The sequence below is a fragment of the Carassius gibelio genome, chromosome B9, assembly GCF_023724105.1.
Source record: "Carassius gibelio isolate Cgi1373 ecotype wild population from Czech Republic chromosome B9, carGib1.2-hapl.c, whole genome shotgun sequence".
In the NCBI taxonomy this organism is placed as follows: Eukaryota; Metazoa; Chordata; class Actinopteri; order Cypriniformes; family Cyprinidae; genus Carassius; species Carassius gibelio.
In genome coordinates, this window is record NC_068404.1 from 16,685,072 (window position 1) to 16,711,828 (window position 26,757).

The 26,757-nt window shown below is 38.1% G+C and overlaps 1 protein-coding gene across 50 annotated transcripts in view; it reads left to right on the forward strand.

The window, feature by feature from the left end:
- The window catches only part of LOC127964319 (nebulin-like), a 55,699-nt gene that overhangs the window by 3,416 nt on the left and 25,526 nt on the right, over positions 1–26,757 (forward strand). For 10 of the 50 annotated variants that reach the window (XM_052564451.1, XM_052564455.1, XM_052564457.1 and 7 more), the window contains exons 4-77: positions 373–435; positions 1,324–1,440; positions 3,027–3,134; positions 3,325–3,429; positions 3,537–3,641; positions 3,737–3,841; positions 3,949–4,053; positions 4,266–4,370; positions 4,526–4,633; positions 6,369–6,485; positions 6,998–7,099; positions 7,179–7,286; positions 7,422–7,526; positions 7,630–7,728; positions 8,208–8,312; positions 8,399–8,506; positions 8,594–8,707; positions 8,811–9,008; positions 9,508–9,615; positions 9,705–9,803; positions 9,897–10,001; positions 10,094–10,201; positions 10,305–10,616; positions 11,026–11,232; positions 11,345–11,449; positions 11,545–11,652; positions 11,742–12,053; positions 12,146–12,352; positions 12,446–12,550; positions 12,729–12,836; positions 12,973–13,284; positions 13,379–13,585; positions 13,674–13,778; positions 13,887–13,994; positions 14,098–14,409; positions 14,520–14,726; positions 14,877–14,981; positions 15,344–15,451; positions 15,541–15,852; positions 15,954–16,160; positions 16,326–16,430; positions 16,514–16,621; positions 16,709–17,020; positions 17,122–17,325; positions 17,422–17,526; positions 17,721–17,828; positions 17,916–18,227; positions 18,440–18,643; positions 18,746–18,850; positions 18,972–19,079; positions 19,169–19,480; positions 19,613–19,816; positions 19,921–20,025; positions 20,116–20,223; positions 20,343–20,654; positions 20,742–20,945; positions 21,040–21,144; positions 21,240–21,347; positions 21,430–21,741; positions 21,850–22,053; positions 22,259–22,363; positions 22,520–22,627; positions 22,830–23,141; positions 23,275–23,478; positions 23,625–23,729; positions 23,835–23,942; positions 24,034–24,345; positions 24,446–24,649; positions 24,978–25,082; positions 25,192–25,299; positions 25,445–25,756; positions 25,848–25,952; positions 26,068–26,166; positions 26,589–26,690. In XM_052564451.1, coding sequence (XP_052420411.1) covers positions 373–435; positions 1,324–1,440; positions 3,027–3,134; positions 3,325–3,429; positions 3,537–3,641; positions 3,737–3,841; positions 3,949–4,053; positions 4,266–4,370; positions 4,526–4,633; positions 6,369–6,485; positions 6,998–7,099; positions 7,179–7,286; positions 7,422–7,526; positions 7,630–7,728; positions 8,208–8,312; positions 8,399–8,506; positions 8,594–8,707; positions 8,811–9,008; positions 9,508–9,615; positions 9,705–9,803; positions 9,897–10,001; positions 10,094–10,201; positions 10,305–10,616; positions 11,026–11,232; positions 11,345–11,449; positions 11,545–11,652; positions 11,742–12,053; positions 12,146–12,352; positions 12,446–12,550; positions 12,729–12,836; positions 12,973–13,284; positions 13,379–13,585; positions 13,674–13,778; positions 13,887–13,994; positions 14,098–14,409; positions 14,520–14,726; positions 14,877–14,981; positions 15,344–15,451; positions 15,541–15,852; positions 15,954–16,160; positions 16,326–16,430; positions 16,514–16,621; positions 16,709–17,020; positions 17,122–17,325; positions 17,422–17,526; positions 17,721–17,828; positions 17,916–18,227; positions 18,440–18,643; positions 18,746–18,850; positions 18,972–19,079; positions 19,169–19,480; positions 19,613–19,816; positions 19,921–20,025; positions 20,116–20,223; positions 20,343–20,654; positions 20,742–20,945; positions 21,040–21,144; positions 21,240–21,347; positions 21,430–21,741; positions 21,850–22,053; positions 22,259–22,363; positions 22,520–22,627; positions 22,830–23,141; positions 23,275–23,478; positions 23,625–23,729; positions 23,835–23,942; positions 24,034–24,345; positions 24,446–24,649; positions 24,978–25,082; positions 25,192–25,299; positions 25,445–25,756; positions 25,848–25,952; positions 26,068–26,166; positions 26,589–26,690 — 11,778 coding nt within the window. The remainder of the gene's footprint in view (positions 1–372; positions 436–1,323; positions 1,441–3,026; positions 3,135–3,324; positions 3,430–3,536; positions 3,642–3,736; positions 3,842–3,948; positions 4,054–4,265; positions 4,371–4,525; positions 4,634–6,368; positions 6,486–6,997; positions 7,100–7,178; positions 7,287–7,421; positions 7,527–7,629; positions 7,729–8,207; positions 8,313–8,398; positions 8,507–8,593; positions 8,708–8,810; positions 9,009–9,507; positions 9,616–9,704; positions 9,804–9,896; positions 10,002–10,093; positions 10,202–10,304; positions 10,617–11,025; positions 11,233–11,344; positions 11,450–11,544; positions 11,653–11,741; positions 12,054–12,145; positions 12,353–12,445; positions 12,551–12,728; positions 12,837–12,972; positions 13,285–13,378; positions 13,586–13,673; positions 13,779–13,886; positions 13,995–14,097; positions 14,410–14,519; positions 14,727–14,876; positions 14,982–15,343; positions 15,452–15,540; positions 15,853–15,953; positions 16,161–16,325; positions 16,431–16,513; positions 16,622–16,708; positions 17,021–17,121; positions 17,326–17,421; positions 17,527–17,720; positions 17,829–17,915; positions 18,228–18,439; positions 18,644–18,745; positions 18,851–18,971; positions 19,080–19,168; positions 19,481–19,612; positions 19,817–19,920; positions 20,026–20,115; positions 20,224–20,342; positions 20,655–20,741; positions 20,946–21,039; positions 21,145–21,239; positions 21,348–21,429; positions 21,742–21,849; positions 22,054–22,258; positions 22,364–22,519; positions 22,628–22,829; positions 23,142–23,274; positions 23,479–23,624; positions 23,730–23,834; positions 23,943–24,033; positions 24,346–24,445; positions 24,650–24,977; positions 25,083–25,191; positions 25,300–25,444; positions 25,757–25,847; positions 25,953–26,067; positions 26,167–26,588; positions 26,691–26,757) is intronic. The other 40 variants (XM_052564452.1, XM_052564467.1, XM_052564466.1 and 37 more) reach the window with 40 other exon arrangements.

Sequence of the window (26,757 nt, forward strand, 5' to 3'; positions counted from 1 at the left end):
TAAGATTAATATTAACATTTATTTATTAATAGAATAAAGTCTATGCAAAGTTGTTTTGCTTAAGCTTCAGAAGTCTTTAGTCCACAGGTGCAAATTTATTTTTGATATGTTAAGCTTAAAATGTGAGTATGCAAGTATTTCTGTTCACATTGGGTGTTTTGGACAGTTTATGATAACCAGGGGTGCGTTTCCTAAAAGCATAGTTGCTAACCTGTTAGCAACTTAGTTGGTTGGCAATGGGAAATTGTATTAAACTTAGGGAAACTTAGTTAGCAACTATGCTTTCCAGAGCAGGAAAAAGTCACACTGTAGTGTTTCCCTAAAGTGTGTGATCATCATTTTGAAAGGCCAGAGTTTTTCCTATATTTATAGTACTACTATGAGGAGGGTCCAACAGTCACCACCACGACCACCTCAATGTCTCACGGTGTTGAGGTAAATGATCTACCCTGGTAAAAAGGATCTGCGTCCCTTCACATGCCATGGGGGCTATTTCATATTCGTTTCACATAGCAGCTTTGCTTTTAATAGTAAGATCTGTTTTAATGATACCGACTTAAAGAGTGGATTATTAAACAAACTCCCTTGTTTAACAATTCATGAGTCTGTGAAAACAGAATAATATGTTCAAAGTAAGTTCTTAAAGCACATTTCCAAAAAAATAGCCCCCATGATTCAGAGCCATGCAAATGCCACAGCGCTTTAGTGATGACAGTGAGGGTTTGGTAATAGAGCTTTCTGTATGTGTGTTAATGTGATGTCTACTTTTAGTTTATGTCTGTCTATGCTGTAGTATTATGTGGGAAAATTAATGCTAAATGTGCTTGGTTTGACTGTCCCAAAAGTGCATTTTCTGTAGTTTTTCAGCATGTTTTTTAATGAATGTTAATAAAATAACTGTCTACCCAATCCAAACTAACCTAACCTGTCAGTGAAATATCAAGTTTAAAGAATTCTGTACAATCTTTTCACTCATTTGGCATATAAAAAGTAAAATACTAATTTGCATGGTTTACAAATGCAGAGTATGTTGAAGGTAAGTGATGGACAATTGGATAATCTTTGGAATCTTTATCTCATCCATTTTCTGTTTTGGTGTAAATCAATATAGGCTAAATAAAATTGTACAGAATCATGCTGCTTGATTGCTTATATATTAGAAAATTCGGTGTTTTGGTCCTCCAACTGTTCCCCATAAAGTGATGTAATTTTCCTTAAAGCGCTTTGGCTTTCAATGATGAAATTATGCACATCTAAAAGATGTTAGAGATGTTTCGCTGAACCATGTGCATCTGTCTTAAATGTTGACTGCTGTTCTTTAAGCTTGGACCTGGTGGTCTTCCCAAACGCACGGTTAGGAAGAAGGTGAAGGTGGACACCTCCAAGTTCATGACTCCTTATCTGGCACACAGTCAGAAGATGCTTGACCAGTACAGCCATGTAAGCGAACAACAAAGAAAATATTTTATGCTATTACTGCTATTTTGTTCTTGATTTAAATTAATTACACCACTACTGTTAATGATCCTAAATGACGCTCATAACTGTGAATTGAATAATTAATAATTAAAAAATTCCTCATAAAAATGCATTTTACCACACCATGTCTAGAAGCCACAGTTTGAAAACCATTGGAATAAACACAGACATTAGGTAGAATTAGAGTCTGTTGGGGTTTGCTAGATTCAAATGATCATTCAGAAGATTGGATCCAGTAAGTTTTTAAAGGGGTCATCGGATGCGAAATGCACTTTTACATGTTGTTACACCCTATAATTATAAAAATCCACCAAGTGTTATATATATATATATATATATATATATATATATATATATATATATACATATAATTCTTCTGAAATCATTACCCCTTTCTCAAATCAAGCCATTCTCAGCTTCTTATTTGTGTGACGTCACACAGACCTAGGCCCCTCCCACTATACTTTGACTGACACTAGTGTTTTACCTTAGACCGAGATGTGGTTATTATTGGCTTAGACCCACCATTGTTTCAACGCCGAAGCAGGGGTAGAAAACAATGACTCCTAAGCAAATAAAGTGTTTTGGTATTGGATGTAATAATGAACACAGCAGTCATTTACTCCCAACATCTGAGCAGCTGAAGACGCAGTGGATTATTAGTTGTTAGTGTAGGGAGTGCACCCCCCGATCTACCTAAACGCCTCTATGTACACGCACATCATTCGTGATTCAGCCTCACCTACAGAAGAAGTGAGTTTTCCGGACTATAAGTCGCACTTTTTTCATAGTTTGGCTGGTCCTGCAACTTATAGTCAGGTGCGACTTATTTATCAAAATCAATTTGAGATTAACCAAGAGAAAACATTACTGTCTACAGCAGCGAGAGGGCGCTCTATGCTGCTCAGTGCTCCTGTAGTCTACTGAAATCATAGTGCGCCCTCTCGCGGCTGTAGACGTTAATGTATTCTCTTGGTGCTTGGATCTAAATAAATGCGACTTATAGTCCAGTGCGAGTTATATATTTGTTTTTTCCCCCTCATGGCGGATTTTTGGACTTATATGCGACTTATACTTAGGTGCGACTTACAGTCCGAAAAATACGGTATACGTTTTTTTTTAAAGAATCTTTGCAAATCGCCTTTCCTAATTACGTGCTAGTTAGCAAGTTTCACAATGAATGCGGCTGTAATTTACCATCTCTCAGACAGCGGCTCGGAAAGAGAGGGGCGTGGTGAGCAGAGCTCATTTGCATTTAAGGCGGCAAGCAAGAAAACAGCTTGCTCTGAAAAGAGCTTTTTTTGACAGGGTAAAAAAGGGTGTTGTTTTACCATACCACTGAGAAATTTTAACCAAACTATGTTATAGACTTTTCATTTAGAGCCTAAATAATCATACCAACTTGTGGGCATCCGAAAACCTCTGTAAAGAATTTAAAACTTTTATTCAGCTAAAATACATTAAATTAATCAAAAGTAACAGAACTGTCTTACCAGTCTTATCTTGCCTACTCTATAATGCAAACTGAATTTGTATGTTTTTTGTAGAATAAGTACAGGGAGGCATATGAAAAATCAAAGGGGCAGCCCTATGCCATTTCGGCTGACACACCTGAGATGATTCGCATCAAGAAGGCCCAGGAGCAGCTCAGTGAGGTATGTACCCTTGATGGATTTTTTTCAGTCTGTAAGAATATAGTTTGCAACATCTTTATGTCGCATTTAAAAAAATAAAATAAAAATAAACTTCTTAGTTGAGATCTTCTAATAAACCACAACCAGATGCTTCTTAATTCTATCGGATATTGTAAATTTTTACAAACCATGAATATTTTTGGTAACCCAGGTGAAATACCGTATGGAAGGACTGAAGGCTAAAACCACCAGCCTTTATGATGGTGAGGCTCGTGAGATTGCTCATGTGAAGCACGTCTCTGAACTCATCAGCAAAGTAAGTTATTGTGTCACAACAGTGACCACCCAATTAGTGTAATGCTGATTCCTTTCCTAGTGTTTTTTATAGTCATAACATAAGTTCTTTATATATGTCTTTTCTAGGTTCTGTACAGGCAAAAATGGGATGAGACTAAGGATAGGTACTTGCTTCCTCCGGATGCCCCTGAGTTGGTTCTTGCTGTGAAGAATGCAGCAAATTACAGCAAAGTATACCTCTGATTCCTGTCTAAAGCACTAAAGTGATATTTATACTGTCATTACTGGCTGATTCACCCTCTACTATGATTGAATATCCCTATCAGAAACTGTACACAGAGGCATGGGATGAGGATAAAACCATGTACTATCCATACAGTGACAGTCCAGAGCTGCGCAGGGTGGCCAAGGCCCAACATGACCTCAGTGATGTGAGTAAACTTGCGATATTTTACTGCGTAACTTAAAGAAAATGTAAAAAAAATCATCATGAAATTGTGTTGTGTTGTCAAATATCTGTTGTTCACTGCCTTCACAGATTGTGTACAAGAAGGGCCATAATGAGCGCATGGCAAAGTACACATGTCTGGCTGATCCCCCAGAGGTTGAACTGGCCAAGAAAAACTTCGCCAATCGTAGTAATGTAAGACTTCCATGAAATTCCATTTTCCTGAAGTGTTAATAAAGGGTCCTTTTTAGTCCTTTTAACTGACTTATAGCAGTTGACTGGTATATTCTACAGTATTATATTTAAATATCTTCTGTCCCTGCAAAATCGATTGTGTTCGCAAAGGTCTTTGAGAATGAAATGTAAGCTTTAGAAATAATGAAAAACATTTCTTTAATACATCACAGCTTAAATATCATGAGGATTACAACAAGAACGTCAAGGGCCAATGGTGTGAAACCCCTTACTTTGATGTCGCTGTTGCTAGAATGGCTATGGACAACATCAGCGACGTAAGAAATCCATCATGCTTTCCAAAACATATTATGATATGTTAATATTTCAATTAAATGCATTTCTCAAAGTAAAACATGCATTTTATTAAAAAAAAAAAGTTCTCAATATTAAAATCGTAAAAACTAAGTGTCACACTTTGATTTCTCTCCAGAAAAAATATACGGCTGATTTTGAAGATATGAAAGACCAAATTTATTTTATGCAAACAGACACACCAACATACGCTTCCAATAAAAAGGCTCGTGAAGCTGCAAGTACGGTAAGTTTTGGGAATTTATTTTCATTCCTTACCTTTTTCTTTCTTGTCCTTCACACACATAGTGGAGTCTGTAAATCTGATACTACTCGAAAATCCGTTTTTTTTTTTTTTTTTCATTTAAACTTGGACATAAGCAGAATGTTTTTTCTTTTTTAGGAAATGTAAGAAATGTAAAAATTAAATTAGTAATAAAACATTCTGTCATTTGTGCATTGCCTCCAAATTAAAAATAAAAGTGAGGTAGCACTTGCCGATAGTCATGTTTTCTCAATGTATGAAACAACCTTTCCGTGATCAATCTTTAAACAAATCATGAGTCAGTCCAGAGATTCAGATGTCTGATCTGGTTATCGCTGTTGATCATTGCATACTGATTTCTCATTGCCTGCATCACAAATGAGGACATAAAAAAACAGGATTAGACCCAGGGGGGCAGGGTTTCATATTTTATGGAAGCAGCCCTGGGCGTCGCCATTGGCTAGGGGACCCCCATCTGCTGTTACCATTCCATTGACTCCCATTCATTTTGGCGTCACTTTGACAGCGAATAACTTTACATCTGAGGCGTTTAAAGACTCCATTTGTCCATATTTCTAAAGAAACACGAAAATGTATAAAAGGCTCCATTACCTTGTATCTTACGTCATGGCCGCGTAGAAGCAGTTTTCTTAAAAATAGGCTAACGATTGCATCATAACCTGCGACTCTGTCGCACAGTAGAGAAATTACCGTATGGACAGGAGGAGAAGCTTGCAGGCAATCTTTTACTGTGTATATGGCTATCTGAGGTATGTGGAGGCATAAAGAATTAAAGAAAAAAAATTCTCTTGGCACAGCGATTAGAAGACTTACAATTGTCAGACAGGTTGCTCACGTGACATCTACGTCATCAAGCTCAGTTTGAGTCTGCGCAGTACGCCCAACCCCCAGGAAGTGCGTGCTTCTAATTGACTTCACTTGTCTCCGTTGAATCTAATGGGGTCGCTGTGTCCATTTCTTTTACTGTCTATGATTAGACCGAACGCCAACCTTGCGCTCTCTCTCGTGAAGCCAATAAGGAAGCGACTAAACCTGTAATTCATCGAACGGCCGCTTGAGGCTGGCTAAAAAAAGGGAGTCAGTCCAAAAGACTCCCAATGTTAAAATGCCCAACTTTACAGCAGAAAAAAAACGTTTTTACAGGCTGGTGCAAAAAATGATTTTGGTCTATATTGCTAATTTTGCCCTTCATGACAACTGTGAGGGGAGGTGAATTTTTTTATAACTCATCCGTTTAAATTATATTAAGCCTTAAAGTTATGCATAATTAAGGGCGTGGCCACTTGAGTGACAGGTGGATTGCCGCTGCTGTCAATGCTGTCGCGCTAGGTGTGCGTAGCTTCAGCAACCAACTCCCGTCTTTTGCCCATTTGCGATTGTCTTGGAGAGTCGAGCGGTGACGCGCTGCTGCCAAGATGGCGATGGCCTGTTCTGCACACTTTAGGCTTCAAAAACACTCTTCAAAAGTCTACGGGTGACGTCACGGACACTACGTCCATGTTTTTATACAGTCTATTGATTAGACCCAGAGTATATTTATGCACAGTAGCTATACAAGAAAACAGAGACCAATTTTAATTACTGGACTTGATGTGAACACTTTGTGTTGACTGAAAAAAAAGTGACAAGAACTCATGTCTCATATCAGTCTCACAACTATTTGTCATTTATTAAATGAATTTTTCCACTTCAACAGGTCAAATATAAGAAGGACTATGAGAAGACAAAAGCAACGTCCGATTACAACGTTCTCCCTGCTACAGAGAACCCCCTTCTCAGACAGCTGAGATATGCAGGCACCATCTTGAGTGATGTATGTTAATCCAGATCTTAATCATTAAAGTGTTTTTTCTGCTATGACAGGAAATGATTAGTGTCTAAGAGCTTTTTACTAAAGTTGTGCATGATAAATTTAGCCTTAGGCAGCTGAAATACATTATTTAAGGAAATACAAATACTGACAACATTGACAAAACCAAAGGTGTTACAGTTGTGTTCTTGTCTAAAATCTTAAGCAGAGCTCGGTGTCAATGATGGTGTGGATAATAGCTTTATTACTCAGTTAGTGTAACTACTGTATGTAGCTCATTTACATTGATCAGACCTGATAATTGGATGTAATTCTATCTGTGTGGCCACTGTTTGGGACACACATTAAGCCAAAATGATCCTAAAGTGTTCAAAATGAGTATTATAAAGCATTTCCTCTCATCATTTTCTCATGATGTTACTTTAGAGAATTTAAACAACCCTGTCTTGAAATACGTCAAGTTCATCTCAACTTATGGACTTATTGCTGACGTGCCTTTGTTTTGCCTTTTCTAGAAAGTATATAAAGCTAATTATGAGAAGTCCCGGGGATTCAGCATCAATTACTGCGACACTCCCAAATTCAAGATGGACAGTGTATTGAAGAAGTTCAATGATGTAAGAGATGAAATCAAAATTTGCTACAAACATTTGATATTTCTGCATATCTGAAGTTTATATTGGTCTCTTTCCTCAGATCCGATATAAAGAAAAGTATGAAAATGAGGTGAAGGGTCATTATGTTGGTAGCTATGAAGATTTATTTACAGTTCACTGCCAGAAGATGGAAGAACTGAAGAATAATGTAAGTTACATCGGCTCTCCAGGGCAAGATTTGAGGAACCCATGACCTAATGTATACATGTGTATATTACCATATTCTTAATTTAACAATTTTTTTTTTTGTGTATTTACACTTGCTTTCTCTGTCTTTTAAAAGCAAATCTACAAAGCTGATTATGAGGATACGAAGACAAGGTGTTTCTTCCCTCAAACAGTTACACCTGAATATGAGGCCAGTAAGAAGCTTCAGCAATGTCAAGATGTAAGAACACACACACACACACACACACATATATATATATATTTTAATGGGGTGGGTAGAGAACCTGACATTAGGTGATTTGTGTGTGTGTTTCTTTTTGCAGAAAGTTTATCGTCAACATCCAGACAAGGTGAAGTTCACACAGGTGACAGACTCCCCTGTTCAAGTGCAAGCTGCCATCAACGCCAAACAGCTGAGTGATGTACGTAAACAGCTTTAATTATTATGACTAAATACAACCAAAGAAACCAAGTTTACCAGGTGGTTCATGGACATTGTCAAATGTTGCCCTAGAAAAATCCCAGCATTCATTAGACTGCAGTTGTCATCCCAGTCCTGCTGACAATAGAGTAAATCCCTGGACATATTATTAAAGCTGTTGTGTGTGCTTTTTCAAGTGGTAAGTCGCAGACAATCAAAGCCTAATAAACAACTAAAGCCAATCCTTTTGAGACTGAGGAACCGTCTAGTGGTGTTCATCAAGCTTGTCCTGCTTCACTGAACACCACAATCATGCAGCACTAGGAAAAAACTGGGACATTTTCTAGGGCAGTGTGACTTTATGTAATGTATACATAATTTGATATGAACATGATATGCAAGATATAATTTTACTAGCCATTATAGTAATACGTTTGATGTAGAATATATTATCATTGACACTTTTTCTCGTTTTTACAGCTCAACTACAAGGAAAAATACGAGAAGGAGAAGTTTAAGTGTTACCTTCCTGCGGATTACCCTTTCTTCATTCAGTCTAGAGTTAATGCGTATAACCTTAGTGATGTAAGTTCATTCCATCTTCATTCATAGCAGTGAATTTGACTGAAACCTGATCATAATGCATTACTTTCTCTATTTCATGTTCACAGACCTGTTACAAGTATGAATGGGAAAAAGCAAAAGCGAAGAAATTTGAGGTGAAAGGGGATGCAATTTCTATCCTTGCAGCCCGTGCTCACACTAACATCGCCAGCGATGTAAGTAAATTGGATATTTGGGTCATTTGAATGACCAATGAAAAATATTTCAGGTAATTGTGACACTGATATGGTCTTTAATTTTAGGTGAAATACAAGAAGGAATATGAGAAGAACAGAGGGCAGATGATTGGGGCTCTCAGCATCAAAGATGACCCTAAGATGATGCATTCAGTGCATGTTGCTAAGATCCAAAGCGAGGTAGGTTTCAGGTAGTGCATTACTAATAGCTTGTATACCCAACCCTGAAGTTTTGTATGTACTGACAGTCTATTTTTTGATCCTCCGAAATATTCCTGAACAGCGTGAGTACAAGAAAGACTATGAGAAGATGAAGACCAAGTACCATACTACACTGGACATGATGCTTGTGACACTTGCTAAGAAATCTCAGGCCATTGCCAGCATGACTGGCTATAAGAATATCCCAAACCGTTACCTCCTCCCTTATGACAGCATACCACTGGACCATGCAAAGAAGGCCAATGCTCTTCAGAGTGATGTAAGGATCCCTGCTGCTCTAGACACACTGGAATGAGCACAGATTCACAAGATCAGTGTTGACAAAGTGCAGTTGTCATTCCTGTACTGAAATATTTCGACTGCCTGATGTTCTTTTATATCGTAATACATAAATAAATTCTAGTCAAAAGTGGGTTGTATCATTAATATTTGTATTTATCTTATTTAGAATTCAGGATTAGTCGTCAGTATTTTGGTCATGAAAGAAAAAGACAGAATTTTACATAAAAAGATAGTTTTTTTAGGAGTACCCCAGAATATAGATGATTTCTCTATTCAAAAAGACATGGAATAAAGCCAGAAATACCAATTTAATTTGATAAGATCTTTATTTACACTACTTTAATGTGCAGCCTATTTACATTATAAACTAAGTATTTTTCATGTTTATGAACATGACCAAGGCCATATAGCAAAAGGTGATCAATCATACCTTTAATTTTTTGTGTTACTGATTTTTCTGTCATTTGTAACCACAGAATGAATACAAGTCCGACTTCAATAACTACGTCAAAGGAACGCCTTGGGTGCCTTACGGCTCTATAGAAGCTGAGAAATCCAAGAAAGCAGGGGAGATCTTAAGTGAGGTATGCCACTTCCTGTTTTTACCCATTTAAAGAATTGATTTCTAATTTCATCTGCAACGTAACTTTAAAATGTTCTTTCTCTTACTTAGAGAAAATACAGGCAGCATCCAGACACCGTACCTTTTACCTCTATAGATGACCACCCCCTCCAGCTGCAGGCTAAAGTCAACCAGATGATAAGAAGTGATGTAAGCAAAAACAGTTAACATGGTTAAATGTCGCTCTGAATAAATGCTAAACCAGCACGTTTATGTGATCTGTGAATATTTTCCCCACTATAGCTGCACTATAAGAAAGGTCTGGATAAAATCCTTCAGAAAAACTCCCTGCCTCCTGATGTCCCAGAGTTCCTTCAGGCCAGGTGTAATGCCTACAACATAAGCGATGTAAGTGAAAATGCTCTTGTGTTTCATGGTATTTGGCATTCATTTTTGCAAAGTTGGTGACTCTGAATATCTATTGCATCTCTGTTTTTCAGAAATGCTATAAGCTTGAATGGCTGAAGACCATTGCAAAGGGCTACGATTTGAAGCCTGACGCCATCTCTGTAAAAGCTGCAAAGGCAGCAAGACATGCTGCTAGTGATGTAAGAGATCCTTTCATAAGTCCATAAATGACACAGAGGGATAGAAAACCGCAGTGTGGAACAGAATAATATCAATAAACTGTTGATTTACCATACCTTTCAGGTTCAGTATAAGAAGAAGTACATGAAGGAAAGAGGCCACCATGTTGGCTTCCGTAGCCTCCAGGACGACCCCTTGCTGGTGCACTACATGGAAGTGGCTAAGATTCAGAGTGATAAACTCTACAAGAAGGATTACCACAAGTCTAAGCTGAAGTACCATACCCCTGTGGACATGTTGAGTGTTGCACAGGCCAAACATGCCTCAAAGGTTCAGACATATGCAGGATACAAGCAGCATTTCCATCATTACACCCTGCTGCCTGATGCCATGAACCTGGCATTAGCTCGCTCCATGAACATCAGCTCCAGTGATGTAAGAAACATTTAATCATCTTAAACTCTTTATGCGACTCTCAAATCTAGATGTACACATTCTGAAGTATCATACTTTGATCTTAACAATGATTATACAGACCATATACAATACAATTCAAATATGTGGGGTTATTAAGTTAGAAAATTAAAAGAAAGAAAGGAAGAAAGAAAGAAAGAAAGAAAGAAAAAGAAAATACTTTTATTTAGCAAGGATACATTATGTTGATCTAAAAATGACAATAAAGACATTTTGTTTTTACATAAATTATCACACTTTCCACAAGCTTATTACCTGTAGTATGATTTCTGATAGATATATGTTATATAAATAATATAGTATAAACGATGTGTTAAAGTTTGTATTTCTGTAAATATGTTAACTAATATGCCCTGTTTAATTCAATTAGGTCCAGTATAAACAGGACTATGATAACTATGTAAAGGGGACAGGCTGGATCCCCATCGGTTCTCTGGATGTGGAAAGGGCAAAGACTGCTGCTGCAGCTCTCAATGAGAAGAAGTACAGGCAGCACCCAGACACTATCAAGTTCACCAGTGTTCTGGAAACCCCAGTCATGGAACAAGCCAAACTGAATGCACAGCAGCTAAGCGATGTGAGGGACCATTGCATGCTGTTGTTTGGTGTCCATGATGAATGTCCATAATGAAGGTTAAATATATTTCATTTATGTTTACTTTCTGAATCATGTCAATTTTGTTTTCCAGAGGCTGTACAAAGCCAGTGGTGAGAAGTTCATGCACACTTACCATCTCCCTGCTGATGCACCAGAGCTTCTGCAAGCCAAATACAACGCTGTCAATATCAGCAATGTAAGAATGCTGCATATATTATACTGTATATGACAATGAGATGGTTAAAAGTATCAAGTTCAAGTGGAAGCTTGTGTTTTCTTTTGCCTTTGTAGAAATACTATACCTACGCACACAAGAAGGATCTTCTGAAAGGTCATCACATGAAGCATGATGCCATTCCTATTGTTGCTGCGAAATCCTCTAGGGATATTGCAAGTGATGTAAGCAAGCTTACATTTAATTTATTTCGAATTTAATTGTTGGAGTGCATTGTTGACTTATATGCAACTGTGTTGTGTTTTTTTTATAGTACAAGTATAAGCTTGCTTATCAGAAGGCAAGAGGTCACCATGTTGGCTTCCGTAGCCTCCAGGACGACCCCTTGCTGGTACACTACATGGAGGTGGCTAAGATGCAAAGCGAAAAGAACTACAAAAAGGATTATCACAAGTCTAAGCTGAAGTACCATACCCCTGTGGACATGTTGAGTGTTGTGCAGGCCAAAAATGCCTCAAAAGTTCAGACAAATGCAGGATACAAGCAGCATTTCCATCATTACACCCTGCTGCCTGATGCCATGAACGTGGAACTGACTCGCAACATGATGGAGATCCAGAGTGATGTGAGCAAAACTAAATAAGGCTATGACTATACTTAAACTTAGGATGATTGCTGTTTTAACAAAATGATTAACAGATCCCATTTTATCCATAGAATTTGTACAAATCAGATTTCAACAACGTCTTCAGAGGAGCAGGCTGGGTTCCCATCGGTTCTATTGATGTTCAGAAGGTCAAGGCTGCCAATAAAGCCCTTGATGAGAGGTCCTACAGAATTCACCCCGGTACGCTCAAATTTACCAGTCTGACAGATCAGATGAACATGGTTTTGGCCATGAACAACACAAAACTACAAAATAAAGTAAGTATACTTCAATAATTGATTGTGAATGATAACCATAATGATGATCTAAAACTGATTTATGGGTCTTGTTTGCTTTTCATTTCATTTTAGGCTGCCTATAAAGCCTCTGGAGAGAAGTTTATGCACACGTACAATCTACCAGCTGATGCCCCAGAGTTCCTGCAGGCCAAATATAATGCCCAGACTGTGAGTGAGGTGAGTACAAAAAGAATTTAAATCTAAATTAAATAAATGAGAAACACATGTTAATATGATCCTGTGTTGATATTGGTTCATTTATTAGCTCATGTCTACTGTATTTATTATTGTTAATATTATTATTACCAATGAAACACTAAAATAATGTATATGTTAAAAACCTCTTATTTTATAGTCACGCTACAAGGCACAGTGGCTTGTGGACATTGCTAAAGGCTATGACATGAAAGCTGATGCTATTTCCATTGTTGCTGCTAAACAAGGAAGACACATTGCCAGCAACGTAAGTGTAAAATGTATCTTGCATTAAAATGCTAAAGGTCCTGTTCAGCAGTATCAAAAATAAATAAATAAAAATAAATTGCATTTTCTCAATGAATGTACTGGGCTGATTAGAATCCACTGTTTTTTGATCACAGTACCAATACAAAAAAGCATATGAGAAAGCAAAAGGCCACCATGTTGGCTTCCGTAGTCTCCAGGACGACCCCTTGCTGGTGCACTACATGGAGGTGGCTAAGATGCAAAGCGAAAAGAACTACAAAAAGGATTACCACAAGATCAAGCTGAAGTACCATACACCTGTGGACATGTTGAGTGTTGTGCAAGCCAAAACTGCCTCAAAGGTTCAGACATATGCAGGTTACAAGCAGCATTTCCATCATTACACCCTGCTGCCTGATGCCATGAACCTGGCGTTAGCTCGCTCCATGAACATCAGCTCCAGTGACGTAAGTCCATCCTCTTTTAGATCTTCACATCCCATTTAGAGGGGGTACCATGGGTTTAACAAAGGTATTAAACGTTACCTTTGTTGTCTCCCAGGTTGAGTACAAGAGTGAGTACAACGACACCGTTAAGGGTATGGGTTGGGTGCCCATTGGTTCACTGGCTGTAGAGACTGCAAAGGTTGGAGGGAGGATCCTGAGTGAACACAACTACCGCACTCACCCCTCCAACTACAAGTTCCACAAACTTATGGATTCTATGGACCTCGCATTGGCTAGTGCCAATAATAAGATCATGGACAAGGCAAGTCTGGATTGAGGGTGTTTTCATCGGTTTGACTGGTTTAAAATTAAATGTCAATATATGAAAATTTAAATGCTTTTGGTTGCAGAAATCCTATCATGCTGCCTGGGAAAAGGACAAGCTCAAGATTCATGTGATGCCTGACAGTCCTGATATTGTCCTGGCCAAGGCCAATGCATTGAACATGAGCCAGGTAAGACTAATTATTGCATTCATTCAAAAGATCCTAATTAACAATCAAAGCAAAAAACTTAAAAAGTCCAGTGTGCTATATTCCATTGCCTTTTCTGTGTATTTCCAGAAACTCTACAAAGCTGGCCTTGAGGAAATGAATAAGAAAGGCTATGACCTCAAACCAGATGCTATCTCAATCGTGGCTGCCAAAGCAGGCAGGAATATTGCTAGCAATGTAAATATCCTATTATCCTATCCATTTTCTTCTTAGTACTTTCTAATATATGTTTGCAAAATCATTAATCTTTTCTGATAAATCCATGTTTCTGCCATAACAGTACAAGTATAAACTGGCATATGAGAAAGCGAAAGGCCACCATGTTGGCTTCCGTAGCCTCCAGGACGACCCCTTGCTGGTGCACTACATGGAAGTGGCTAAGATACAGAGCGAGAGGAACTACAAGAAGGATTACCACAAGTCTAAGCTGAAATACCATACCCCTGTGGACATGTTGAGTGTTGTACAAGCCAAAACTGCCTCAAAGGTTCAGACAAATGCAGGATACAAGCAACATTTTCATCATTACACCCTGCTGCCTGATGCCATGAACCTGGCGTTAGCTCGCTCCATGAACGTCAGCTCCAGTGATGTAAGTCCATCCTCTTTTAGATCAACACATCCTATATGGACGGGGTAGCTCATAACCTGTTGGAGTGAAGTATTAAAGTAGGATTTAACTGTATAATTTTTGTCTCCTAGGTTGAGTACAAGAGTGAGTACAATGACACCGTTAAGGGTATGGGTTGGGTGCCCATTGGTTCACTGGCTGTAGAGACTGCAAAGGTTGGAGGAAGGATCCTGAGTGAACACAGCTACCGCACTCACCCCTCCAACTACAAGTTCCACAAACTTATGGATTCTATGGACCTCGCATTGGCTAGTGCCAATAATAAGATCATGGACAAGGTAGATTACACTTTTTAATAAACCATTATAGTAATGATCCAAAATATCTAAGATGTACTGTATGTGCATCTGTAATTGATGACATTTTTAATGGATAATTTGCCTAGCCTGATCAATAAATAATGTTTTTAATATGTTTTTTTATTTTAGCAAGCATACACGGACGCCTGGAACAAGGACAAGATAAATATCCATATTATGCCTGACAGTCCTGAAATCGTTCTTGCAAAGGCTAATGCAATCAACATCAGTGAGGTAGGTGTATTCTATGTATTTGCAGAATATTAAGTTTTTTTTACAAGAATATTTTAACAAGTAGTACTTATTGAGTAACATACATTGTAGACAAAATATTCACAGCTTTTTATCCACCAGTGAGCATGGTTCTCAGAGCAGAATCAGAACTTGTTGCATGTGTCTGAACAGTAGAGATTCTGAATCATTCAGTCTGTTTGAAATTACCAGTTGAGTGAATTTATCAGTGATTTATTTGATAAAACAATAAACTCAAATATTTTGTCACCTACCAATGAAGCAGTGTAGCTTTTGTAAAGAGTCACTAAAAATCCCATTAAAAGCATTAATAACATGTATAACTTGTGCTGTTTTGAATACAGAAAGCCTACAAAGCAGGACTGGAAGCCCTGAAGAAGAAAGGTCATGACCTCAAGGCAGATGCTGTATCAGTGGTTGCAGCTAGGGCCTCCACAAACATTGCCAGTGATGTGAGTTACTCAAATAGATTATCAAATGTTTCTGTCACTAGTGCCATCCAGATATTACCATTTCTGACTTCTACAAATTCTCATTACAGTACAAATACAAAAAGGAGTACAACAAAGCAAGAGGACATCATGTTGGCTTCCGTAGTCTCCAGGACGACCCCTTGCTGGTGCACTACATGGAGGTCGCTAGGATTCAGAGTGATAAACTCTACAAGAAGGATTATCACAAGTCCAAACTGAAGTACCATACACCTGTGGACATGTTGAGTGTTGTTCATGCTAAGCAGGCTACAGCTGCTCAAACTTTTGCTGGATATCGGCATATCATTACACATTATAAAGTTCTACCTGATGCCATGAACCTAGAGCTGGCCCGTAACATGCAGGCGATCGCAAGTGATGTGAGTCCAGATTGTGACGTTGTATTTTAAATGTTTTGATTTTTTATAAAATTATATTCTTTTTCAGTTAGATTGTATATTGATCCTCTCCGATTTTGCAGAACGTCTACAAATCTGAATATAACAGTTACATCAGAGGAATTGGATGGGTTCCCATTGGATCTCTGGATGTGGAGAAAGCGAAGACTGCTAGCCGGATAGGCAGCGAGAAACTGTACCGCACACATCCTAGTAACTTCAAGTTCACTAAAGACATGGATTCCATGGATCTGGTCCTAGCCTCGGCCAACAATGAAATCAAAAACAAGGTGAAAGTTGAAACCATTTTTTACTTGACCGTGAGCTTTGCTTTTTATTATCTTGATTATTAGATTTGGTCAAATGACTTTCTTTTTAGAGACACATAATTAATAGTTAAATTAGACTAAATGTTTCAGAATAATAAAAAATGGACCCATTCATTCTTCCTTCAGCAAAAGTATACTGCAGCCTGGGAACAGGACAAAACCAAGATTCACATTATGCCTGATTCAATGGAAGTGGCTCTTGCTCGACAAAATAAACTTAACTACAGTGAGGTTAGTGATGCTGCCAGATTCCTGCAAACAGTGATTGTCATTAAGTCACAGCATTTAAATCATCTTTTCATATTCTTCTTTAGAAACTATACAAACTTGCCAATGAACTGTCAAAGAAAAAGGGTTACGATCTACGTGCTGACGCCATCCCAATTCAAGCTGCAAAAGCATCATGTGCCATTGCTAGTAATGTAAGTTTTTTTTTTCTTATTGGACCCAGTTTTTAATTACTGTGTACTTATCAAAATGTAATGGATATTTTAATGGACTTTAAACAGTACAAGTACAAGACTGGTTATCGTAAGCAAGTCGGACATCACATTGGAGCCCTAAGCATCCAGGATGATCCTTTGCTCATGCTGGCCTTGAACTCAGCTAGGATTGCTAGTGATGCTCTCTACAAGAAAGACTTCAACAAGTCCAAAACTAAGTTCAACCTTCCAGTGGACATGATAGCTTTTGAGTTGGCCAAGAAGAACCAGATCCAGGTCAATGATGCCAACTACAGAACCTACCTGCACAACTGGACCTGCCTGCCTGACTCCAATGATGTCGTCCAGGCCAAACAAGTCTATGACCTCCAGAGTGACGTAAGTCTGATTTTACTGCAGCTTTGTAAATATATAAATAAGGTTGATTACCCATCCTTATCAAGCTTGCAAGCACTCTTTCCATACATGTCTGTTCTCAGGCGGTGTATAAGGCCGATCTGAAGTGGCTTCAAGGTACCGGATGGGTTCCCATTGGTTCGATTGATGTTGAGAAAGTGAAAAAGGCTGGAGAAATCCTAAGTGAAAAGAAGTATCGTCAGCACCCAAGCAACTTTAAGTTTACTTGTTCAACTGAAGACATGCCACTGGTATTGGCCAAAGCCAATAATGAAATAATGAACAAGGTATATTTACATTTGATATCTAGACCAATATGAAACTATCTAAAATATTATTTGTGACATCAGTTTTGATGCTTAATTCTCTCTTCATTCTGACAGTCAAAATATGCTGAAGCCTGGAACAATGATAAAACTAAAGTTCATATCATGCCAGATGCAATGGATGTGGTTCTTGCAAAGCAAAACAAAGTCATCTATAGTGAGGTCAGTATTTCAAATTTAGATTTGAGTATTCAGTTGTATTTAAGAGTATTCTTTTTTTACTTTTAAGCAAATATTCTAGATATTAACCCTGTGTCACACTGTTTATAGATTAAGAGTTATGAGCATTTGTTTGAATTGAGATTCTGCTGTTGCCAAGGTTTGTTCAAATATTTTTTTTCTCATTTACTCTGCAGAAACAATATAAACTTGCCAATGAACTGGCCAAGAAGAAGGGTTATGATTTGCGCAATGATGCCATATCTATAATTGCAGCCAAAGCCTCCAGGGACATTGCTAGTGACGTAAGCACAACAAACTGAATAAGCAGTTTATGTCTCATTGAGGATATTCTGTCATTTGCAAAACTGAGAATATTATATTTTTTGTAGTATAAGTACAAGACTGGTTATCGTAAGCAAGTTGGTCATCACATTGGAGCACTGAGCATCCAAGATGATCCTCTGCTCATGTTGGCCTTGAACTCAGCAAAGATTGCTAGTGATGCTCTCTACAAGAAAGACTTCAACAAGTCCAAAACCAAGTTCCACCTCCCAGTGGACCTGCTGACTATTGAGCTGGCCAAGAAGTGCCAGATCCAAGTCAATGATGCCAACTACAGAACTCACCTGCACAACTGGACCTGCCTGCCTGACTCCAATGATGTTGTCCAGGCCAAACAAGTCTATGACCTTCAGAGTGATGTACGTGTTATTCAGCTTGGGAAGCATTATTAATCGATCAATTTCTGTATCTTAATTGAATTGACTTTCTGTTATTTTTTAGCTAGTATATTATAAAAAAGATGAATTGCTTGGTTCTCTGTTGTCTTCTTGATGTTGAAAAAGCAAGATACTGATGAATAAACTATGGAGTCGCTAACAGGCATTCTTTCCATATATGTGTATGCTTTTAGGCTGTTTACAAGGCTGATCTGAAATGGCTTCAAGGTCTCGGATGGGTCCCCATTGGTTCAGTGGATGTTGAGAAAGTGAAAAAGGCTGGAGAAATCCTAAGTGAAAAGAAGTACCGTCAGCACCCAAGCAACTTTAAATACACCATGTCAACTCAAGACATGCCAATAGCCTTGGCTAAAGCCAATAACGATGTCATGAACAAGGTAACTTCTGAACTGATAAAACATATGCATAGTTTTCTAATTACATTTTATTACATCTATTTTAATTTTTTTTTTTTTAAATGTCATAATTTTACTTGACAGCAACTATATGTTGATGCATGGAACAAAGACAAGACAAAGATCCATATTATGCCTGATGCTATGGACATTCTACTCGCAAAACAAAACAAGGCCAACTACAGTGTGGTAAGTATGACACAACATTGGCCTCTTAGTGGTGCATAATAGATGTTCTTGGTTAATAATTAATACATTATTTTCTTTCTTTTATGTTTTAAATAAAATAACTGATCTTTTTTCTTTAAAGAAATTATACAAGCTTGCAAATGAGGAAGCTAAAAAGAAGGGATATGACATGCGAAATGATGCCATCCCCATCAAAGCAGCTAAGGCCTCCAGGGACATTGCTAGTGATGTGAGTATTTTGAGTTATTGCATAAAAAAATGTAACAAAATATACCATTGAACTAACTGATGTCTTAAACTGTTCTTTCTTTTAAACAGTACAAGTACAAGGCTGGTTATCGTAAGCAAGTCGGTCATCACATTGGAGCTCTGAGCGTCCAAGATGATCCTCTGCTCATGCTGGCCTTGAACTCAGCTAAGATTGCTAGTGATGCTCTCTACAAGAAGGACTTTAACAAGTCCAAGACCAAGTTCCACCTCCCAGTGGACCTGCTGTCTCTCGAGTTGGCCAAGAAGTGCCAGATCCAAGTGAATGATGCCAACTACAGAACTCACCTGCACAACTGGACCTGCCTGCCTGACTCCAATGACGTTGTCCAGGCCAGACAAGTCTATGACCTCCAGAGTGATGTAAGTATGCTACATGTAGACATGCTTTATTCAATATTTGAGAAGTAAGATCTCCATGTTTCAAATACCCAGTTTATAGAGACATATCGGTTCACTACTTAATGCTAATTTTTAAGATATTTTTGCTCTCAGGCTGTGTACAGAGCTGATTTAAAATGGCTTCAAGGTCTCGGATGGGTTCCCATTGGTTCGGTTGATGTTGAAAAAGTGAAAAAGGCTGGAGAAATCCTAAGTGAAAGGAAGTATCGCCAGCACCCAAGCAACTTCAAGTTCACTTGCACAACTGAAGACATGCCACTGGCCTTGGCCAAAGCCAATGCAAACATCATGAACAAGGTAGCCTGCTTTGATCAAAAGCATAATTTTCTTCTCTTTCCCAATGTAATTTGTAAAGATAATAAGCATATATACGTTTATTTTTATTTTTCCTTACATTATAGAAAAGCTATGTTGATGCTTGGGAAAAGGATAAAACCAAGGTCCACGTCATGCCAGATACAATGGAGATTGTGCTAGCTAAACAGAACAAAGCTAACTACAGTGTGGTGGGTCATTCATTTAAAGTCTCAATTTGAACATGGAAAGTTATATTTGTTTTTCCCTCACATTTCTTTTTCTACTTAATCCTACTCCAGAAACAATACAAGCTTGCCAATGAGGAGGCCAAGAAGAAAGGCTATGACATGCGTGGTGATGCCATTTCTATTAAAGCAGCTAAAGCCTCTCGGGATATTATCAGTGATGTGAGTGCTCTCTTCTTTTGTTTTTCATTCATAGTCGTATAGTTCATGGTCCATAATGTGACAAAATGCTTATTTTGAATTTTATCCACCCATACTGTTCTTTAATCCTTCAACTGTAGTACAAGTACAAGACTGGTTATCGTAAGCAAGTCGGTCATCACATTGGAGCCCTGAGCGTCCAGGATGATCCTCTGATCATGCTGGCCTTGAACTCAGCTAGGATTGCTAGTGACGCTCTCTACAAGAAAGACTTCAACAAGTCCAAGACCAAGTTTCACCTCCCAGTGGACCTGCTGACTATTGAGTTGGCCAAGAAGTGCCAGATCCAAGTCAATGATGCCAACTACAGAACCTACCTGCACAACTGGACCTGCCTGCCTGACTCCAATGATGTCGTCCAGGCCAAACAAGTCTATGACCTCCAGAGTGACGTAAGTCTGATGAAAGTCTTTTTGACTTTTATTGTTTCTTTTTATAGTTATTTAGAATTTTTCATTATTCTTTGCATGACCATTTAGGCGGTGTACAAGGCTGATCTGAAATGGCTTCAAGGAATCGGATGGGTTCCCATTGGTTCAGTGGATGTTGAGAAAGTGAAAAAGGCTGGAGAAATCCTGAGTGAAAGGAAGTACCGCCAACACCCAAGCAACTTCAAGTTCACACTTACAACTGAAGACATGCCAATAGTTTTATCTAAAAATAATGCTTCTAATATTAACAAGGTAAATCTGCTCAGTAGGTTTTTCAACACAAGAACTGTCACAAATAGCTTAAAGGTTTGAACATTTGACATCTAATTTTATTCAACTATTATAGAAACTTTACACTGAAGCCTGGGACAAGGATAAAACCAAAATCCATGTTATGCCTGACTGCATGGAAGTTCTGTTGGCAAAGCAGAACAATATAAACTACAGTGAGGTATGTATATGTCTGAAAATGTTTCTTTTTTTCCCACTAAAAACTCTTTAAATCTGTAGTAACAACACTCTTTGTAAAATATTTTCTATTTTTAGAAAAGATATAAACTTGCCAACGAAGAATCTAAGAAGAAGGGCTATGATTTGCGTGGTGATGCTATTGCTATCAAAGCAGCTAAGGCTTCCAGGGATATCATCAGTGATGTGAGTACTTATTAGAACATAGTTTGTGTCATACATACTTTACTGTGCACAATTACCTTCTGAAAATCTTTACATTTTTTAGTACAAGTACAAGGCTGGTTATCGTAAGCAAGTCGGTCATCACATTGGAGCCCTGAGCGTCCAGGATGATCCTCTGCTCATGCTGGCCTTGAACTCAGCTAAGATTGCTAGTGATGCTCTTTACAAGAAAGACTTCAACAAGTCCAAGACCAAGTTCCACCTCCCAGTGGACCTGCTGACTATTGAGTTGGCCAAGAAGTGCCAGATCCAGGTCAATGATGCCAACTACAGAACCTACCTGCACAACTGGACCTGCCTTCCCGACTCCAATGATGTCGTCCAGGCCAGAAAAGTGTATGATCTGCGTAGCGATGTAAGTTTGTAAAAATAAAATGTTATTTTAATATTTGTACTGATTCAGAATTTTTAATTGTATATGAACTGTGTAGTTCTGAAAAGTTATATTTCTTCTCCACCTCAGGCTGTGTACAAGGCAGACATGGAGTTTATGACCGGTGTAGGATGGGTCCCAATTGGCTCGATTGATGTCCTGAAAGCAAAGAAAGCAGCTGAGATCCTTAGTGATCGACTCTACCGACAGAAACCAGACACATTTAAATATACACAAGACATGCAGTCCATGCCTTTGGTGCTTGCTAAGACAAATGCCCAAATTATGGATCAGGTTAGTAGGATAAAAAAAGTTACATGACGAGAATCCAATTTACAGTAACTGTCAACAAAATTCTCTGTAGAACAATTTTGTGACAAGTTTAAATATATATTACTTTGTATAAATTATTATTTTCATGTTCATTTTGATTCATTGCAGGATGTTTTACCAGTATTGAAATTGTCACTAAAACCTTTTTTATTTTTTTTTATTTTAGCGTCAATACCATGCAGCATGGGAGAGCGACAAGGTCAAAATCCATATCCCTGCTGATACCCCAGAGATTGTGCTCTCAAGTGCTAATGCAATGAACAATAGTAGGGTAAGTATCACTTCTGAATGATTGTTCTTTCTTCGTTATATATTTGTTTAATTGATAAACTAAAAATCTCAAATTCATGCATTCTGTTTGATTTCCAAGATTATTCCTATTTATTATTTAACTTAAAAATTATAATAATAAAAATGTTGTTTTCAGAAACTGTACAGACAAGCAGTTGAAGAAATCTTCAGGAAAGGCTATGACCTCAAATCTGACGCTGTCGCCATCAAAGCTGCTAAAGCATCCAGAGACATTATTAGTGATGTGAGTATATACCATCTTAACATTTGCTTATAATACAAGCTCACTGGTGCATTTTATATTTGATTGCATAAATAGAAATAGGAGCCATCTTTAACACTAAAGCATAATGTGCCATTGTTAGTAATGTAAGTTTTCCTTCCTTACTGGACCCAGCATGTGATTACTGTTTACTGATCAGAATGTTTAAATTGATTTTTCACAGTACAAGTACAAGGCTGGTTATCGTAAGCAAGTTGGCCATCACATTGGGGCCCTCAGTGTCCATGATGATCCCTTGATCATGCTGGCCTTGAACTCAGCTAAGATTGCTAGTGACGCTCTCTACAAGAAAGACTTCAACAAGTCCAAGACCAAGTTCCACCTCCCAGTGGACCTGCTGACTATTGAGTTGGCCAAGAAGTGCCAGATCCAGGTCAATGATGCCAACTACAGAACCTACCTGCACAACTGGACCTGCTTGCCTGACTCAAATGACGTCGTCCAGGCCAGGAAGGTCTACGATCTTCAGAGTGATGTGAGTATGCTACATGTAGACATGCTTCATTCAGTATTTCTGTGGATTTCGAATGTTTAACCATAAGAAATAGACCTACCCTATACTACTGCCAGCATTGTTTTACTGTTTCTCATGTATTTTCTGCCATCAGGCTGTGTATAAGGCTGATATGGAATGGATCAGAGGTACAGGATGGGTACCCATAGGTTCAGTTGATGTAGAGAAGGCTAAAAAGGCTGCTGAGATTCTGAATGAAAGGAAGTACCGACAGCATCCAAGCAACTTCAAGTATACAAGCAAGACAGATGCCGTACCTTTTGCTCTTGCCCAAGCTAATGCCAAGATCATGGACAAGGTATTATTTTCCTAGAAAATGTTACTAATCTTTGTAAAAGGTCAAAATAAATTGCTGTTTGAAATCACTGTTTTCATACGGACTGAGATTTTGGAGACCAGAGGTGAATGTGTCTAACTTTTGTCTTCATTGCTATTGCATTGCAGAGTGCATATGTTGATGCCTGGAATAAGGAGAAGATTCATATCCACGTCATGCCAGACACACCTGAGATTGTTCTTGGCAAACAAAACAGACTCAACACAAGCATCGTAAGTACAGCTTTATAGTGACCAACAAATCAGACATAAACGCACACTAGTTTAGTTTTCAATCCTGTTAAATCGGTATGTGTTGCTTCATCGTGTTCTTTGCAGAAATATTACCGTCAAGACTATGAGGACAGCCTTAGTAAGGGCTACTTCCTGCCTAAGGATGCTGTCGCAGTGAAATCTGCCAAGGCCTCCAGAGACATCATTAGTGATGTAAGCCTCAGTGTGGATCTTATCTAATAAATTAAGCACACACTGTTAAGCGATAATGCTCAAATTTCTTTTATGTATTAAAACCTTACAGTACAAGTACAAAGCTGGATACAGGAAGCAGCAAGGGCACCACATTGGAGCCCTCAGCATCCATGATGATCCCTTGATCATGCTGGCATTGAACTCTGGCAAGATTGCTAGTGATCTTCTCTACAAGAAAGACTTCAACAAGTCCAAGACCAAGTTCAACCTCCCAGTGGACCTGCTGACTATTGAGTTGGCCAAGAAGTGCCAGATCCAAGTCAATGATGCCAACTACAGAACCTACCTGCACAACTGGACCTGCCTGCCTGACTCCAATGACGTCGTCCAGGCCAGGAAGGTCTACGATCTTCAGAGTGATGTATGTATACTGTATGCCTTGTTTGACACACTGTGCTGTTTACAAAGGCTTTTTAATGTAACTACATAAATACCCTTTTTTTTGCAAACTTTCAAACTAGGCTGTGTACAGAGCTGATCTTGAATGGATCCGTGGATGTGGCTGGATGCCGCAAGGATCCATTGACGTCATCAAAGCCAAGAATGCTCAGGCTATCCTTAATGAGAATCTGTACCGCCAGCATCCCAGCACAGTCAAGTTCACCAGTGCTGTGGACCTGCCTGTTATTGTCCTAGCCAAGCAAAATGCTGACATCCTCAGCGATGTAAGATTATTGCCTTTCTTTATCATTGGTACTCAAATGTTGTTTAAATTTACCTTGTGAGGTTGAAGACAGTTGCTCTAACAAGCATAGAAACTAATAGCACAAACATCGGGTGAAACAATTTTTTATTTTAATTGCAGTGAATTACTAGTCAAAATTTCTGTTTTTGAAAGAAACATAATTATTATAACTGTTATTATAATAATTATAATTATATTTACAGTTAATTAGAAATGTAAAAAATTGTGCAAAATGAATGTTATAGCTGTCTTTATTTTTGCAACAATGTGTTCTTAATCTTATTTTTTTTTTTTTTTTTGAATTATAGAAAAAATACAGAGAAGCATGGGAGAAAGATAAGACATCTGTCCACATCATGCCAAATACACCTGCCATCGAGTTGTCCAGAGCCAATGCCATTGCTATCAGCAATGTAAGAAAAGTTTCATTGCTGAGTATTACTAAAATCATTTCTGTTTTGTGAGCTTGTTATGCTATTAAATTGTTATGTTTTAAATTTCCATCTTTTTGTCCTGTTGCAGAAAATGTATACCAAAGACTGGGATGTTACAAAGGCGAAGGCATACCAAATCAAAGAGGATGCTGTGTCCGTGATCAAGGCTAAGGCATCCAGAGATATAGCCAGTGACGTAAGCTATTACAAAGTCATGTTTTATCTGTCTGTTTTCTGAATCTCTTTTATATTGTGAAAGATCTTACATTTGGGCTTTTTAATCCCCTTTCTGCTATTTAAGAGTAATGCTTACAACCCATTTAATCATCTTTTAAATGCAGTACAAGTACAAGGCTGGTTATCGTAAGCAAGTCGGTCATCACATTGGAGCACTCAGTGTCCATGATGATCCCTTGATCATGCTGGCCTTGAACTCAGCTAAGATTGCTAGTGATGCTCTCTACAAGAAGGACTTCAACAAGTCCAAGACCAAGTTTAACCTCCCAGCGGACCTGCTGTCTCTTGAACTGGCCAAGAAGTGCCAAATCCAGGTCAATGATGCCAACTACAGAACCTACCTGCACAACTGGACCTGCTTGCCTGACTCCAATGACGTTGTCCAGGCCAGGAAGGTCTATGATCTGCGTAGTGATGTAAGTTGAGCTTTGATTTCTTTTATTTTATTTTATTTTTTACAAAATAGAGTGCAAGACATTGTTTCATTTGATAATTTGTGATGTTTAGGCTGTGTACAAGGCTGACTTGGAGTGGATCAGGGGATGTGGATGGATTCCCCATGAGTCTGTTGAAGTTATCAAAGTGAGGAATGCCCAAAAGGTTCTGGCTGATGTAAGTCATTTGGCACTGTATATTTTAATTGCTTCTACCAGTAGAGGTACTTAATAAATTATTTCTACCAATTATACACATATGTAATGATTTTTAATTTTGTTCTTATTCACAGAGAGGCTACCGTGTGAAACTGGATGAGCAGAAATATACAACACCAATTGAAAGAATTGACTTTGTGCGCTCTAAAAATGCTGCTGATGTGCTCAATGAGGTAAGCAAGAAGCCATATATTACACAATCATCCAGTCATACAAAACTGTAATTGCATGAAAAGAGATTATCAGACATTATTATAAGGTTATTTTTAAGCAGTTTCCATACATGTTAAAATTATAAAATAAAATTTTGGTTTACAAGCCATATTATTTAATTTCCTTAGTAATAGTGAATGTATAGTAGGAGAATTTCAGGGCACACTTAAAACATGTGATTAAATACAACCTTAAACCAAGGCATTTGTTACCTAATCTAGCTTTTAACAAACCTGAAATTGTAAGTTGCTTTGGATAAAAGCACTGTCTAATCATTTCTACATAATATATAAATATTTTAGTTTTAATTAGTAGTATAGTTTCATGTGTGGTTTTCATATATGACTGTTCTCTAAATATCCCTTTCATTTTTTCTTCTCAGGCTAAGTACCGTGAAGCCTGGCACCAGGACAAGATTAAATACACACTGACAGACTCTCCAGTTTTGGCTACAGCCAGGGAAGTTTCCAAAATGTACCACCCGGTAATGCTATTTTCTTTTTGAGAAATAAATGTTTTCTGTAATGATTGTTTAAAGGTGTGTACTAACA